The sequence below is a fragment of the Echiichthys vipera genome (assembly GCF_963691815.1).
Source record: "Echiichthys vipera genome assembly, chromosome: 3".
Classification (NCBI taxonomy): domain Eukaryota; kingdom Metazoa; phylum Chordata; class Actinopteri; order Perciformes; family Trachinidae; genus Echiichthys; species Echiichthys vipera.
In genome coordinates, this window is record NC_139828.1 from 7,605,404 (window position 1) to 7,621,267 (window position 15,864).

The window sequence follows — 15,864 nt, forward strand, 5'->3', positions numbered from 1 at the left end:
TTTTGAATGAAAGTATTGCTTTTCCCCCAAAAAAATATATTTAGTCTGAATTAATATTAAAACATTTTTTTTACAGGGTTTGACAATGACTTACTGTCACGTTCTGTTTACATTGTACCAGCCAATAGCGTCCGGCATTGCTGGTTGCCAGGGTTGTCTGTTGTTTGGTGCAGCTACTGTAGACTGGCACTGGGTGAAATGGAGTTTGCCAATCCTTCAGCTGCGTGACCGGAGACGGGTAAAAATCAGTCAATATAGGCCAAGCATTCACTGGATGGACTGAGATAAAGGAGTTCAACAGCATTAAAATGCACAATGGCTACGTTTCTCCTTGATCAGTAGGATAACTTTCATGTTTACTTAGCTGTAACGACTAACGCTAACTGTAATCAAACTCCTCTGCAATACGGAAGGGACAGACTCCGGTCTCCTGTAGGCTACCGGGCCAGGTCTGCCGAACATGGCAACCCGATTGCTGGAACTATTTTTTGTTGCAACTACGATCTTGAGACACAGCAGTGTTCTGCTCATTTTCCATGTTCAACCTTTAGGTAAAAGTACAAAAGTACAAGCATCAGAATGTACTTAAAGTACGAAAAGTAAAAGTACTCAGTATGCTGAATGGTTAATTGCAGAATATTATATTACTATATTATAATTATTACTAGATTCATGTCACACATGTCAAATATCACTTTAATGTTGTAGGTGATGAAGGTTGGGTTAATTCGAAAGACTGTATATACGGCTGTGCAGCTTAATCTACAACAATATGTTATTTTATATATTGGCAATATTTTGTATTAATAATCAGAATCTGTTAAGTAACAAGTAACCAAATAAATGTAGTGGAGTAAGGAGTACAAGAGTCCCTCTGACATGTACAGGAGTAGAAGTATAAAGTAGATTAAAATGGAATTACTCAAGTAAAGTACAAGTACCTCAAAGTTGTACTTAAGTACAGTACTTGTGTAAATGTACTGAGTTACTTTCCACCTCTGATCAGACACCAAAGCAAGCGCTCACTCTAGCCGACAGCTATTTCAAATGCTCACACATCCAGTGTGGGTAGGGCTCCTGCAGTCCTATAAACACCGCAACTAGAACCAGAGCGTAAGATTCATCTACTGTAAATAACACTGCTGCATTCTTTGGCAGTGAGGGAGTGAGCGGCACCCGTGTAGTACACTGGAAACCTGAAGCAAGTGAAAGAGAAACTGAAGGCTACGTTTGAATGGTGAAATGATGCAATAATAATGCAATTTCAAACGCCTAACAGCACTGGGCAAGGACGCACATTTACTTTTAACCCTGTGGGGGGTTAAGAGTAAATTGGGGGGCGGCAGTAGCTCAGTCCATAGGTGACTCGGCTGGGAACCGGAGGGTCTGCGGCTTAAGTCGAATAGTGGACCATGAATGGAGTGTGGACTGGTGGTTGGAGAGGTGCCAGTTTATCTCCTGGGCACTGCCGAGGTGCTGTTGAGCAAGGCACCGAACCCCCAAGTGCTCGGGGCGCTGATCCATTAGCAACCCCCTCGCTCTGACATCTCTCCATTAATTGCATGTATATAGGTCCAGTTTGTGCATGTGTGTATTTCAGGACTGTGTGTTTGTAACATAAATAAAAACAGTGAAAGAATGAAAACATTTAAAAATCTAATTTCCCTTGCGGGATAAATAAAAAGTATTTCTTTTTCTTCTTCTAAATAAAGTTTTGATCAAACACTTAATTTTCTGAACCTGAGTGGAACTATATGCAAAGGAAAACACCTGTAATCATTTTAAATATAAAAATAAAGTGCCTTAAAGTCACCTATTCCATCCATTATGATCTTCTTCTAATCTTGAAGTCCTTATACTCCGTCATAGATGACAGACTACAACTCCGCCTTTTAGATATTAGTCTCCCTCTGATTTGCAGCAGTGTAAGAGTAGGTTTTGCCCTGTTTATTTCATCTGAGTGTAGCATCAACAGCGCTTCTCCTTTCCGTTTTTGGCTATTTTTAAGATTGCATATGGCCGATTACAAACGAGTTCTAGCAGTTCTTCAAAATAAAAGTCCTCTGCTACTTTTATGTTTTTAATGAGGGGGGCAAATGCACATTCTCTTAATATTGAGAGGGGGCCCTCAAGGATCTGCACCAGGCACTTGGAATTAATCATGTTTTGTAGAAGCACATTTAGATAAAAGCTTCTTTGCTTGTGATTGTATACTATGTTATACATCATCGTATACTTTTCATTACATTGTACTGAATGAAGTCGACGCTTATTCTCATATTTATCTTTAACATATTGTCTCAAACAGTCTTGACACATGATTTAATGCCGTCCCCTCTGATCACAAACAAACTTTACTCGACTTTCAGGTCTTTTAACAACTCTGCGATGTCTATATGTGGGCTGCTGTTGGTGCCAGTCCTGTGAGAGTACAGTGCGCTCTGCAGACTTGTGGCCGCTCCTTTCAGGCTTGGAAGGATGTGAGCAGTGTCAGATGTCTCCTTTTCTCCGCGAGAGCACAGAAGGACCTCGTTGACTTCCCCTTCAATCTTTCTAGAGAGGATGGTGGGAAACACGGCGCTCACACGCTCCAACACGCTCTTCCTCAAGACTGAGTCACGACACACAAGGTTCAGTATGAATACACCTGGTTCAATGGCAGGGAGAGACAGACGGAGGAGAGACGATTACATGTAGATGAAACAAACAACTATGCTGACATATTCTGTGAAATGAGAACGTCTTACATGTGAAATGAGACCACTAAACAGCAATTTGTTAATGTGCCTTTTAGTTGTCTACTTCATTTACAAGAGGGGTCTTAAAAGGGCTATGTAAATGCATGTATTGTCATTATTCAAAAGAAAACATGACAAATTCCAGCAGATGGAGATATTTTTTATGTAAAAATACTGTACCTCTGGGAGCTAGTAGGCTGCAGACTTTCTGCAGAATCGAGGTTTCTACAAAGGCAGCAGGAGGGCAGCTCATACCCACTGAACTGTCTTTGTTGTCTACATCGAACATGATGGCATCAAACAAACGACCACCTACAGAGGAAAAAAGGAGCCACAGGGACCTCTTGGTATTGTTAAAGGAAACATACTGTGCTCATTTTCAGGTTCATGCTTTTATTTGGGGTTTCTACTAGAACATGTTTACATGGGTTAATTAAAAAAAACATTATTTTTTTCATAATGTGTCTGAATAAACCAGTATTCACCCTGTATCTAAAACACATGCTTCGTTTTAGCGTCTGTCTCTTTAAGACCCCCTCCTGAAAAAGCCCAGTCTGCTCTTTTTGGTTCGCATTTCTGGATCTTCCACATCTGTGCTCTCTGCAGCTTCATTTCAGCCGACTGTAGTGGCACTGTAGCAGCACTTTCTACATTTATATAGTATGTTAGTGACATCACAACCGTACAGATGCCATGACGACTTGTTTAAAGGCACCGTTTCTCTATATGCGCTGTGCATTTCTCTCTGGATTGTTTATATACTTTCACCGTATTTAGACTGCACCTCAACGTGCTTTATAATACTTTAAAAACAAACTTTAAAATCTCTGTTTTTACAATATGGGACCTTGAATATATTCACTGGTGTAGCCTTTCTTCTTCAACTGTCCTCTCTTGACGACTTCTTCACTAACCTTCTTTTTCCAGGGCACAGATGCGTTCAAGGCCGTCCCCAAGAGTGACAGTCAAATGATCATCTGGTCGGAATCCAAACCATTCCTTCGCCACCTGCATCACGACGGGGTCTAGTTCTACAACCTCAACAGTAACATTGGGAACAAAGTCCCGTAGAAACTGAGGGAGGCCTCCACCACCGAGTCCCACCAGGAGCACCGATACTGGGACGTCTAAGAAGGGAGATAGAGGAGATGAAAAGGCCACAGGTAAAGCTTAATCAAATATTTTACGCAAGATGCTGGAACGCTGTGGCTGTGTAGTCAGCATTTCCTCCTCTTCACTTCAACAAGACTGTACTTAACAGGTATGAACTGACCTTTGTTCTGTGGGGTGCCCACCCCAAGCATGGTAAGGCCAGCCACCATCACTTCATGGTGAGCGCAGCAGAGGAAGCCACTGTCCACTGACAGAGAGGTGGAGGATGTTGATGGAGCGGCTGTTGGCTTGACCTTCTTTTTGTTTTTCTTCTTGTGACTTGATGCTGCAGAGACATATATATTCATTAATTTCACCAACAATATAATAATGCATCTTGTAAAGACAATCAGATCAATTATATAAATCTTTAAACATTACAGTGGACGACTGAAAATTACATCAGACATAAACAAGCTTGCTGAGTTTACATATCTCAGCAATGTAAATAGTCTGCCAGTTGTCAACCTGGAAATGATTTGTTGCAAGTGCAACGTCAGAGTGATTTGGTCTATACAGAACACCCATCAGACAGTCGATTGAGTTTCAATCTCAAGGTCTGGGATGTAAAAGACAAAGCCTGTGTAGATCTGGAGACGATGTTCCCAGTTGTTTTTAGTATTTTCTTTAACATGAAGTACTGTCATTTGTTCGTATGCTTTCTAACATACTGAAGTCTAATTCTGAAAGTATGAAAGGTATAAAGTTATAGCAAAAACATCCTTATTGAGCTGAATGTTTTGGTGTTTAAATTATTAAAAAGGGCACAGAGGAACAGTAAAGATAGATTGTGAATGCTTCCAGGTAACAACGAAAAGAACTGACCAGAATTTGAAGGAACAAGACGGCTCTCTGATTGGACGAGAGCAGCATTTGACAGGAAAACCAGTCTCCGATACAGTTCTCCGTCTTCCCCTTTGACATTCTCCACACAGTACTCCCCGCTCAGCTCACTCACACCCCTGCTGACCTCCTCTCGCCAACCCAGGTCCCCTCCAACCGACAGAAACGGCACCTGAATGGGGCCAGAGAGCTCAAATGAATACACCAGTGCACATTTGTGCAACATGAAATGTTTCATTCTACGATTGAGCATCTCTTAAAGTGTGTGTATTACCTGCTGGTTGGCTGGCATACCCGGGGGAGCCAGGTCCATCACCATTGGCGAGAGCTCTGACTGGACGGCCTGCATATCTGTGTACTCTTGATTCCTGTGCATTGCCACAATTACCAGGCGCCGAAAGTTAGCACTGGCTGCAAGCTGCCTTCGCCCCTCATTGGAGCTGTAGAGCCAAGCTGTGTCACTGCCTTGAGGCACTGACAGGATAAGCAGAGGGGTAAAAATCATCAAACAAGAAAAAACACCACCACTGGGATTACATAGGAAGGCAGAAACATAAGCTCACCAATAAAAATAGCAAACTGATTTGATCTTGGCACTTTGGCACCTGGAGGACAGTCTTGTACCGTGAGAGTGTATCTGGGGAGGCCAGTTTTGGCGTGGCAGAGAGTGAGTGAGGGGGTCGAGCAGGCGTCTGTGCTTGTGCGGAGCCTCTTTTTTAAGACAGAGTAAGCCTGATGCTCCCTCACAGCTGCCAACAACTCTGCTACCTGTGTGAGACGAGTAGGGGCTCCATCCTCCCCGAGACACATCTCCAGAATAGGCATGGGCATGGGCTGACGAAACTTGGTGCAAACCAAAACAAAGACAGGAAGAGCAAATGAGTCCTCTTCTTTCCCACTTTCCTCCTGCAGGCAGTGGAGCCTCACAGCCCACCCCAGCTGAACAAAGTGCTCCACAGCCAACTTGATGACGCTCTCCTGAGCCAGCGTCACACAGACATACCGGCCGCCGACACTTAGCACACGGCCCATCTGCAGACACAAGAACACTGTTGTGACGGGTACGCACAGATGTATGTTGAGGGATCTACCAAGTGAGGAAAACACATGGTCCGTGCAAGCCGTGACCCATTGGTTTCTCACCTCAGTGAGCATGTTCCTCGCCAGCGCTCCTTCTTCTTCTGATGCCATGGCATCCAGCGTGCCCTTGTCCAGAGCAGCCTGGTAGCTGGCCTCCTCATATGGAGTTTGTGTAGCATCCACCTGATGGAAGGTCAGGCCTGGCCGGCGTTCGCCGTTTCTCTGGTTCATATGTGTCACTACTGTCTCACTGATGTCAATATTAGTCAGATGTTTGTAGCCCACATCATACATCTGTTCACTCAGCTCAGAGTTACCACAGCCGACCACTAAAACCTACAAGATACAAAATACTGTTGATTAATCACTTATTGTAATTTGCAATGGTGGAAAATAAGTCACCACATTTCCTTAAGTACAGTTTTGAGACGTAAATATTTCCATTGCATGCTACATTTTACTTCTAGTCTACTAAATTTAATTGCAAAATATTTAACTTTTCACTCCAATTTGGCAGCTTAAGTTGTTTGCTACTCTGCAGACTCAAATTTAATATACAAAAAAAAAATGATGCACTAAAATATGATGACATTTTGTAGATTCAACTATCCAACAGTTCATGAAGTAGATCGGCTTCACCTCGAACGACTGGAAGAGTAAAAAGCTACTCATGCTACACATCAATGAAGCAGTGTTAACTATCCAATAATATAAGAAATAATAATAATAAAACAAATATTAAAAAACACTTACAGGGGCTGTTATTGTTTTTTGCATCATGAGTGCTTTAACTTTTGTTACTTACAGTACACTCATGCTGATACACAGTACTTTTACTTTAGTAAGATCTTGATTGCAAGTCTTTCTCTTGTGAAGTCTGGCCATATCAGACAGGAATTAAATATGTGTGACTATGGAAATGACCCTAAATAGACAGGTTAAGAAACATCTGAAGTCCCTTATTTGCCACAATACAACACATACATATTAGCATGAAGTGAATTAATATTAGGCAAAATGTCAACACAGATTGTTTATGCTGTATTAACATGTATTGTAACATTTAAATACAGCTGTCAGAATCAGCTTTAAAGGCCAAGTAACCATGGACACAAACAAGGAATTTGACTGTGGCTTTCACTCTAAATACACAGACACAGAAATAAACATACAGCTAAAACAAGGAGAACAAAAATGAACATAAACATTTGACTAATATGCACAGATATAAATGTAAGTGTATGTATAAAGACAGAGGACAGTGGAACTGTACACATGACAATAGTGCATTGGTGCTGTAATAAATATGGGATTATTAATAATGTAACTTGTTGCTTTATTGGGATTTTCCTGACACTGTGGATATTAACTGTTCATCACAGTGACAGCCTGCAACGAACTGTGTATCCTCTGCATCCCGATGATCCTGCTCTACCAGGTTTCTTACCTTATCCTGGACTTTGATGTATTTATGCAGAACACCGCAGAGTTTGTTGTAGTCTCCGTACCATTCAAACGCCCTCTCTCCGCGCTTCTTAAAGAACTTCTCCCAGTACTCGGCGGAGCTGAACTCCTCCGCGGTGCGAGGTAAAAGACTCATTATCGGCTTCAGAAGCTACAATAAGTACAAAACGTTTCTGTTTAACGTGCTAGAGTCTACTGCTGACAGCCACTTTTCCACATGGCATCTACTTTTCAGGCCGGAACTCATTGCTGTCAGTACCGCTCGCTGATTGGAGGATTCATCTGTAGGCGGGGTTAAATACTGCCCGCTGATTCGCTGGAGCTGTCGGAGAGGATTTTTATTGGCCGCTGCTGGACCGGAAGTGTACAGTGCGCTATTGTTAGTCCTCCGGGTGTCATTCAACATGGCTGTTCCTGCAGGGAGGGCTGTGGTCTTCGTGACTGGAAACGCAAAGAAACTCGAAGAGGTAAAGAAACATAAACTATTTTACACCTGAGACAGACAGCAGTCCTGTTTTTACCGCCTCAGACAGGAAACTTATATTAAACGTGTTCACTTATTCACCTTCATGCTGTCCCAGACTGAGCCAGCTGAACATAGACAGTGAGCATTGAGCTGTAATTGAATGCTATAATACTTTATACTATAGAAATATCTTGTTTCATTTGACAAAAGTCAGTCTTGCTACTGCAGGTGGTGTTAACATTTAATAGCTAGACTGGATATGTATGTGCAGATTTGTGTAATTTAAGCCTTCCTCGTCAAAATCAACATTTCAGATATTCACAACTACATTTGAGACATAAATGAACCTTCTGGATGTCTGTAATGTCATTCTTACAAGAAAAAAACCCTCCAATTTCAGATATGTACATTCAAAATGTTGATATCCCAAATGAAAAAATCCTTCCAGATATCTATAATGTAAATTTTACTAACCAAAATACATTCTGACTTGTAAAAATGTCATTACAGATATGTTCAACTGCAATTTTACTAGTAGGAATTACATTACAGATATCGAGAATGATCGTTGATTAACTGTAATTAAGAATAATTCACAAAGCTGAAAATCGGGACATCACAAATTAATTTTTCTTAATGTCAAAAACAATAACATGCATTGCTATTGTAGAATTCAAAACAGCACAAACAATGTTCAAAGCAAAAAATAATGTATTACCTGGTAATTTACAGAGACTATTCTTCAGTAGAGGAGGGGGTTATAATCTGAGGGGGAAATAGATTTTAAAACTGTTACTGTGCCTAACACAATGAATAGTTTCTGTGTTTCAATCCGAGGATAAGACTGTGGAACATCATGAGTGTGGAGTTTAGGAAATGTTCAAGTCTGATTCAGTTTAAAAAGATGAATAAAGAAGGAATTTTCATAAAGTACAGAGAGGAAGAAGGAAACCATAATCTCAGATTATAAACATGTACTAAAAGGGAAAAAAGTGTCTGGGCAAAATGTCTAAACTCAGTATTATGAAATAGATTTAAAAAGGATCTTAATATGTGATAAAGTTTGAAAATGGAGAAGGGGTCGTATGAAATAAGTCATTCTTCTCACTACTCCTTTTCGGACATGTTAAACTCTTCTTAAATATTTACTTGTTTATTTTGTATTTTATTTCTGGCAAAAACAACAAAACTAATATAAATATTTCTGATTTTCTTACTTTTTTGTTTGTTTTTTCCTATTCTTTACATAATTATTTCTATTTATGTTGTTATTTCTTTCACATGTGCGAAATTGAAAACTACACTAACTAATTATAGATATCAAGACTTGAAAGCCCAAACATAAACATGAATGGCAAAAGTGAGGTCATTTGTACGAGTAATAATGTGACTGTGGATACCTGAAATAATCATTCTCATTTGAAAGAATTACATTTTGACTTGGAGAAATGGTATCATGGTTATCTAAAGTGTAATTACAGGTAGAAATGTGATTTGATTAAAAGTTAACACTGCGTGCCATAGTCCTGCTAGATTTGTGCTTGACCCTACTCTTGTTGGTCACATCCATCAGGTTATTCAGATCCTGGGAGACAAGTTTCCCTACAAACTCGTGTCAAAAAAGATTGATTGTAAGTATCCAAAAAGATGGACAACCAGTAGAATGAATAGTTTCCAGTAACCAATGCTCACCTAATCCTGTCTTTACCCAGTGCCTGAATACCAAGGAGAGCCAGATGAGATTTCCATACATAAGTGTAAGGAGGCGGCACGACAGGTACGATAACTTTACTGCCATGCAAGTGAATATTCTGCATGTACAGTATGTGTTGAATGATGGAAACTGATGTTTGTGTTTCACCCTCAGATTGATGGGCCAGTCATAGTGGAGGACACCTGTCTGTGTTTCAAGGCTTTGGGAGGCCTTCCTGGTCCTTACATGTGAGTACCGCCACATCTGCTGAGACGTTTTCTCCTTTAATAGCTGTAATGAACAGTAAAAATTACAGCTAAATTTTGTTTTTGTAGAAAATGGTTCCTGGATAAACTCCAGCCAGAAGGTAAGTAGAATAATAGATGCAGAGTTATTTAGAGCTGGGTAGAAAAAGTAAAATCTCTTGATCTTGTAAAATGTTTTGCCGTAGGCTTGTACAAACTCCTCGCTGGCTTTGAAGATAAATCAGCTTGGGCTCTCTGCACCTTTGCTTTCTCCGCCGGGAAGGATGAACCAGTGCAGCTCTTCAGAGGGAAAACAGAGGTCAGACTCTCTCATACTAGCCCAGTAGTGCGTGAACGTGTTTTTATTCTATATAACCTCTTTTCTCTTGGTATTTTTAAAGGGACACATTGTTGAACCCAGGGGACCTCGGGACTTTGGATGGGATCCCTGTTTCCAGCCTGATGGCTATGACAAAACGTAAGCAAGGACCGCGTGAGAGGCCCTGTTCATACCACAAGAGGGTGCCAGAGGTCAACACAGACGACACTTGCAGTTTAGAAATGCAAATGCATCACTGTGATGATCCCCTTCACCTTTTGTAGAGATTGTGTAGCACTACAGAGCCAAGAATAAGAACATATCCATACTGACTATTTCTCTCTCTCATCTGCAGCTATGCCGAACTGCCCAAAGAGGTGAAGAATACCATCTCTCACCGCTACCGGGCGCTCGCTGCCATGTCTGAGCACTTCTCTCAAACCAACAGTACCTCACCACAGAGCAAGAAGAAAAAGTAGGAGGATTAGAGTCACTTTAAACCAGCTTCAGCTTCTCAATCTGGAGCAAAATGTATCAAGTCATTAGTTTTGACGGTGCAGAGGACGCTCCTTATTACGTGTTGTAAGACGTGTTTTGTTGTTGGGTCAGAAACGTATGGAGGATAGCAGGTTTTTGATCACAATGTCTACATGTAGAATCTACAATATCAGTTTCTCTTATTTTTAATAAACTTATTTTTCAACAAATTCCTTCTCTGTGATTCTGTTTCCCCGTGTGAGTGTTCAGGAATGACAGCTGCCAGATAATATGAGAAGATAGCGGAAATTGTTGCATGACTTATGTCATTGTTCCACAGTGGATACTCAAAGACCACCTTTAGAGACTTTGCTTTCAAAGACTGACAAAGGTAGAACTTGGACCGGCATAAATTCTAAAAACAGGATCCTGATGAGAGCAGCAGACCGCTCTGTGGCCGCGACTGGCGAGGGAAGGATGTTCAGTCTGGAGTCCAGAGGGGGGGGGGGGGGGGGGGGGTGTTCAGTACAAACACAACAGTGGTTACAGGGGGGTTTGGGTAATAAATTACCCTGGAGCTGGAAGTCTCTGAGCAGGAACTATGCATACACCTGTGACTGATGCCTCCCAGATGTACCAAGAATATCACACATGAGCAAGAACACACATCCTGAATGAGACCAGAAAACAGTAGAAATGTCAACAGTTTAATGACTGCTGACTGGATATTTGATTCTTTATCTACTTTATTCAACACAGATTTAAAAGTCCCATATTATGAAAAGTGCCAGTAGCGTTAAGGTGCTACAAACAGGGAGAAAGTCTCTAAATGCTTAATCCACGGAGTCATGTACACAGCCTGTATTCAGAAACGAGTCATCAGGATTTCTGTATGCTTGTGATGTCACAACTGTACTATATCTCATCCCATCTCATCTTCAGTCTCTTATCCGGGGTCGGGTCGCAGGGTCAGCAGCTTTAGCAGGGGACCCCAAACTTCCCTTTCCCGGGCCACATTAACCAGCTCTAACTGGGGGATCCCGAGGCGTTCCCAGGCCAGTGTGGAGATATAATCTCTCCACCTGGTCCTGGGTCTTCCCTGAGGCCTCTACCTAGCTGGACGTGCCTGGAACACCTCCCTAGGGAGGCGCCCAGGTCGCAGCATCCTTACTAGATGATCCTGAACCACCTCAACTGGCTCCTTTCAACGCAAAGGAGCAGCGGCTCTACTCCGAGTCCCTCACGGATGGCTGAACTTCTCACCCTAAACTGTACTATATACAGGGAAAATGTAGCTTCATTGCCTTAACAGTTATTCCCCGGACACAATGACGGTGCAGAGACACAGAGGACCCGGAAATGCTGACCAATTAGAGCCGACTGGGCTTTTTCAGGAGGGGGTCTTAACGACGGGCGCTAAAACAAAGCATTTCAGACAGAGGGTGAATACAGGTATATTCAGACAGATAGGATGAAAAAATGTTTAGATTTTTTTAGACATAGTATGTGAACATGTTCTAGTAGAAACAAAATACAAGTACGAACCTGAAAAAGTGCAATATATGGGACCTTTAATGGCACTTTTGCATTCATTCCTCATTTCTCTATATCAGAGCTTTTCTAACCATGTTAAGAAAACATCTGCACCTTGTTACGGATAATGATACTCAAGTAAAGGGGACACTTCTTAAGAGAAAAGGTGCGATAGGATCTGACACGAGCGGACCACTCTCTTTGCTTAAACAGTCAGTTTTGATCGGGGACCTGCCAGGAAGTAGCACGTTGTTGTGAGAAGGAACGCTGTATCTGTCTTCATCAGGGAGGCTTCACCTGTCAGCTGAGTTTTTTAAACGGACATGGAAGACGTGTGCCAGACTTCAGGTCACTAGAGGTTGAAGGCATCCCCCATTTTTCTTTTGTCCTCTGTGACTCAGAGTCAACACAGTCAGTGCTGTAACATTCAGTGGGGCCCAAAAATATTGACTTTTTGAATTTCAAGGGTCCCATATTATGCTGATTTTCATGTTCAGGTTACTGCTCCAGCATGTTTACATGCTTTAACCGTCAAAAACATGTTATTTCTTTCTAATACTGGCTGTCTGAGAATACGTACATTCATCCTCCCCCCAAACTTTAATACTACTTGCACTTTGATGTTTTTGTACTTGTTTTTGTCCGTTCATTCATTCATCTTCAACCGCTTGTCCCTGTTGGGGTCACGTGGGGCTGGAGCCGATCCCAGCTGACATCGGCTGTGAGGCGGGGTCCACCCTGGACAGGACGTCAGTCTATCCCAGGGCACATAGAGACAAACAGGGACAGACAACCATTCACACCTACGGGCAATTTAGAGTCATTGATTAACCTAACACGTGCACGTCTTTGGACTGTGGGAGGAAACCGGAGAACCCGGAGAACCCGGAGGAAACCCACGCAGACACGGGGAGAACTTGTAAACTCCACACAGAAAGGCCCAGGCCGGGATGCGAACCTGGAACCTTCTCGCTGTGAGGCGACAGTGCTAAATGATTGCTGTTCTTATTGTGTTTACTTTAGCACTGAAGGAACACAATTCTGTTCCCCTGTACACTGAGTATTGAATATGGAGAGAATGACAATACATTCTACCTTGAACCTTGGACACTTTATTTATATATATATATATATATACTTTATATATATATATATAAACTTTTTCAAGCTTGAGAGCCTGACACTGGTACCATGCAATTACATATTTAATGTGTCCAACTATTAGAGTTTTAAATTTCAGACACAACAATCCTCAGAGATACTCGAGTGCACAAGTTAGTTTTTAGTCCTCTCGGCCTGTATATTTGGACATCCAAAGTGGTTATGTAAAATGTTGGAGGGACATGGAATGAATATTGGAATAGGGGGGGAAAATATGTTTTTGAAATTATAAATTATACCTCTGCCTCTACTGATTCCTCCTCTGATAATTAAAACGTAGAGACAATCGCTCGTTTGTTCAACTGTTCACCACTCTGCATCATGGGGCCAAACCCAGTGCACTATAGTAACCCAACAGTCGCTCGGCTGTTTCCACGGCCTGGAGAAACTTTCAAGACTTAAAAAAACGGTCTCCTGACGTGACCTTTAAGTCCCAAAGACAGGATGTTTTCAGAATGTTTTAGAAAGAGAACCAATAACAGCGGGTTTTTTCCAAGGTAGTTAGAAGGAGGCTTTACTGTAGATTAATGAAGGAATGTGCTACTGGGATCACAGAGAGGAAAGGATGCCTGACTTTATGAGAGCTTAATCCCCCATGAATGCACCAGCAGAGCTTGATGTGGCTTTGGGGAGGCGGGCTGTACTTCCTCCTATTTGTTATTTGCAAGAATTAAATGAATTTAGCTCACTGTGATGAGTTTTGTTCAACAACGACTCATGTCAAAACTATTTTTCCTTGAATAACAGCAGACGCAACTAAGAAAAAGTTTGAACTTCAAAGCAACAAATAATGAGGGTCGACTTCCATCCCATAAATTTTGTGCTTCACCAAACCCTAACCCTTAAATGAAGACTTTCCGAGGCTAATGCATTCATCTACCATGAGGCCACTGCAGTGACTAATGGAAACAGTTGGCATAATTCATGTTCCTGCTGGGACCCTCTCTCTCTCAATCTTCACTGTTCAGGACCAAACTCAGGTCCACTGAAGACACCGAGGGCTCTATGAAGTATATTAACAGCATTTTAAATTCTCCAGAGGGAGTTTATATGTGGAATAGAAATTCACCTTTAACCTCTGCCATCATTGTGTGTTTTCATTACTGTACAAAAATATGGAGGTTAGAGCGGAGCAGCACAAGTTAAGTGTTAGCGAGTGAATATTTAGGGGTCTGTAAGCAGGGCCGGGTGATACAGTTGGAATCTTATATGCTGATATAGTGATATATCGTTATAATCTCTCCACCTGGTCCTGGGTCTTTCCCGAGGCCTCCTCCCAGCTGGACGTGCCTGGAACACCTCCCTAGGGAGGCGCCCAGGGTTCATCCTTACCAGATGATCCTGAACCACCTCAACTGGCTCCTTTCAACGCAAAGGAGCAGCGGCTCTACTCCGAGTTCCTCACGGATGCTGAACTTCACCCCCTCTCTCTAAGGGAGACTCCAGCCCCCCTCCTGAGAAAACACATTACGTACCCGCGACCTTGTTCTTTCGGTCATGACCCAGCTTTCATGACCATAGGTGAGGGTAGGAACGAAGACTGACCGGTAGATCGAGAGCTTTGCCTTCCGGCTCAGCTCTCTTTTCGTCACAACGGTGCGGTAGAGCGACTGCAACACCGCCCCCGCTGCTCCGATTCTCCGGCCAAACTCATGCTCCATCCTCCCCTCACTCGTGAACATGATCCCTTATCAATTAAAACTATACTCTGGAATTGTGTATCACGATATTTTTATACAATTTCCTCACGATACGACTCGACTGAAAGACGATAAATGAGCATATTGAATTATCGTCCAGCCCTATCCGTAAGGGGAGGCTGGTGCATGAAATATATTGGCAAGGCTCTACTTAGTTGATGTTTGTATCCACGTGTGTGTAAGCATAAAAACATGCATAAGAAAAGTCGCAGTATTTTGGAGTAAAATAACGGAAGGGAGGAATGAGTGAGAAAGGAGGAAATGCTTGAGTGAGTAGGAGAAGGGGAACGTGAAGAGGTTACGTCTCACATCTCACATACCTGTGCATACCTTCACATAAACACAAGTGCCTTACCAAAATAACATTAAAGGTTGAATATGGAGAATGAGCAGAACAGCACCATCTAGTGTCTAAAGATCGTAGTCGCAACAACAAAAAATAACTCCACCACTCAGACCTGGCCCGTAGCCTACAGAAGACCGGAGTCTGTTTGAACCCGTCCGCTCTGGCAAACCGCACCATAAAAACAAGTACTGACTGACAGTTACCATTACCAGTTACAGCTAAGTAAACATGAAAGTTAGCTTACCGATCAGGAGAAACGTAGCCATTTAGGCATTCGTTTTAATGCTGTTTAACTCCTTTATCTCAGTCCATCAAGTGAATACTTGGTCTACATTGACTCTAGTTTTTGCATGTCTCCAGTCACTCAGCTGCGGAGACAAATAACAATTTCACCCAGTGCCAGCCTACAGTAGCTGCGCTGAACAACAGACAACTCTGGCAACCAGCAATGCCGGCCGCTATTGGCTGGTACAACATTTCTATTTTATGGTAAAGCAATACTTTCATTCTATACCCCTCGATCACCATGTAGGTGTATTATTATTATTATTATTGTTTTTAAATATAGCTTTTAACCAGCTAGCTCCTGATCCCCCACACAGGTGTTTTCAGTTCTTCTGGCTGATTGGACCTCTGCTTGGGTTGGA

At 42.1% G+C, this 15,864-nt stretch overlaps 2 protein-coding genes across 2 annotated transcripts; one reads left to right on the forward strand and one right to left on the reverse strand.

Moving 5' to 3' along the window:
* Positions 1-2,354: 2,354 nt before the first annotated feature.
* Positions 2,355-7,413, reverse strand: mettl13 (methyltransferase 13, eEF1A lysine and N-terminal methyltransferase; the record flags this gene model as incomplete). Its single annotated transcript, XM_083911551.1, has 9 exons — positions 2,355-2,647; positions 2,919-3,050; positions 3,653-3,865; positions 4,012-4,176; positions 4,716-4,905; positions 5,008-5,207; positions 5,297-5,765; positions 5,877-6,149; positions 7,261-7,413. 9 exons carry the CDS (start codon positions 7,411-7,413, stop codon positions 2,355-2,357), a joined length of 2,088 nt encoding a protein of 695 aa, XP_083767677.1.
* A 267-nt stretch (positions 7,414-7,680) lies between these two features.
* itpa (inosine triphosphatase (nucleoside triphosphate pyrophosphatase)) lies at positions 7,681-10,603 on the forward strand. Its single transcript, XM_083911000.1, has 8 exons — positions 7,681-7,744; positions 9,317-9,374; positions 9,456-9,520; positions 9,611-9,684; positions 9,772-9,803; positions 9,888-10,000; positions 10,083-10,159; positions 10,356-10,603. Exons 1-8 carry the CDS (start codon positions 7,682-7,684, stop codon positions 10,477-10,479), a joined length of 606 nt encoding a protein of 201 aa, XP_083767126.1. The 5' UTR covers position 7,681; the 3' UTR covers positions 10,480-10,603.
* Positions 10,604-15,864: the final 5,261 nt, after the last annotated feature.

Excerpts from the sequence above, each read along its gene's own strand:
- itpa (XM_083911000.1), top strand. The coding sequence starts at position 7,682 with ATGGCTGTTCCTGCAGGGAGGGCTGTGGTCTTCGTGACTGGAAACGCA. Across the intron at positions 10,001-10,082 it reads TCTTCAGAGGGAAAACAGAG|GGACACATTGTTGAACCCAG; the intron begins GTCAGACTCTCT and ends GTATTTTTAAAG. Across the intron at positions 10,160-10,355 it reads CCTGATGGCTATGACAAAAC|CTATGCCGAACTGCCCAAAG; the intron begins GTAAGCAAGGAC and ends TCTCATCTGCAG.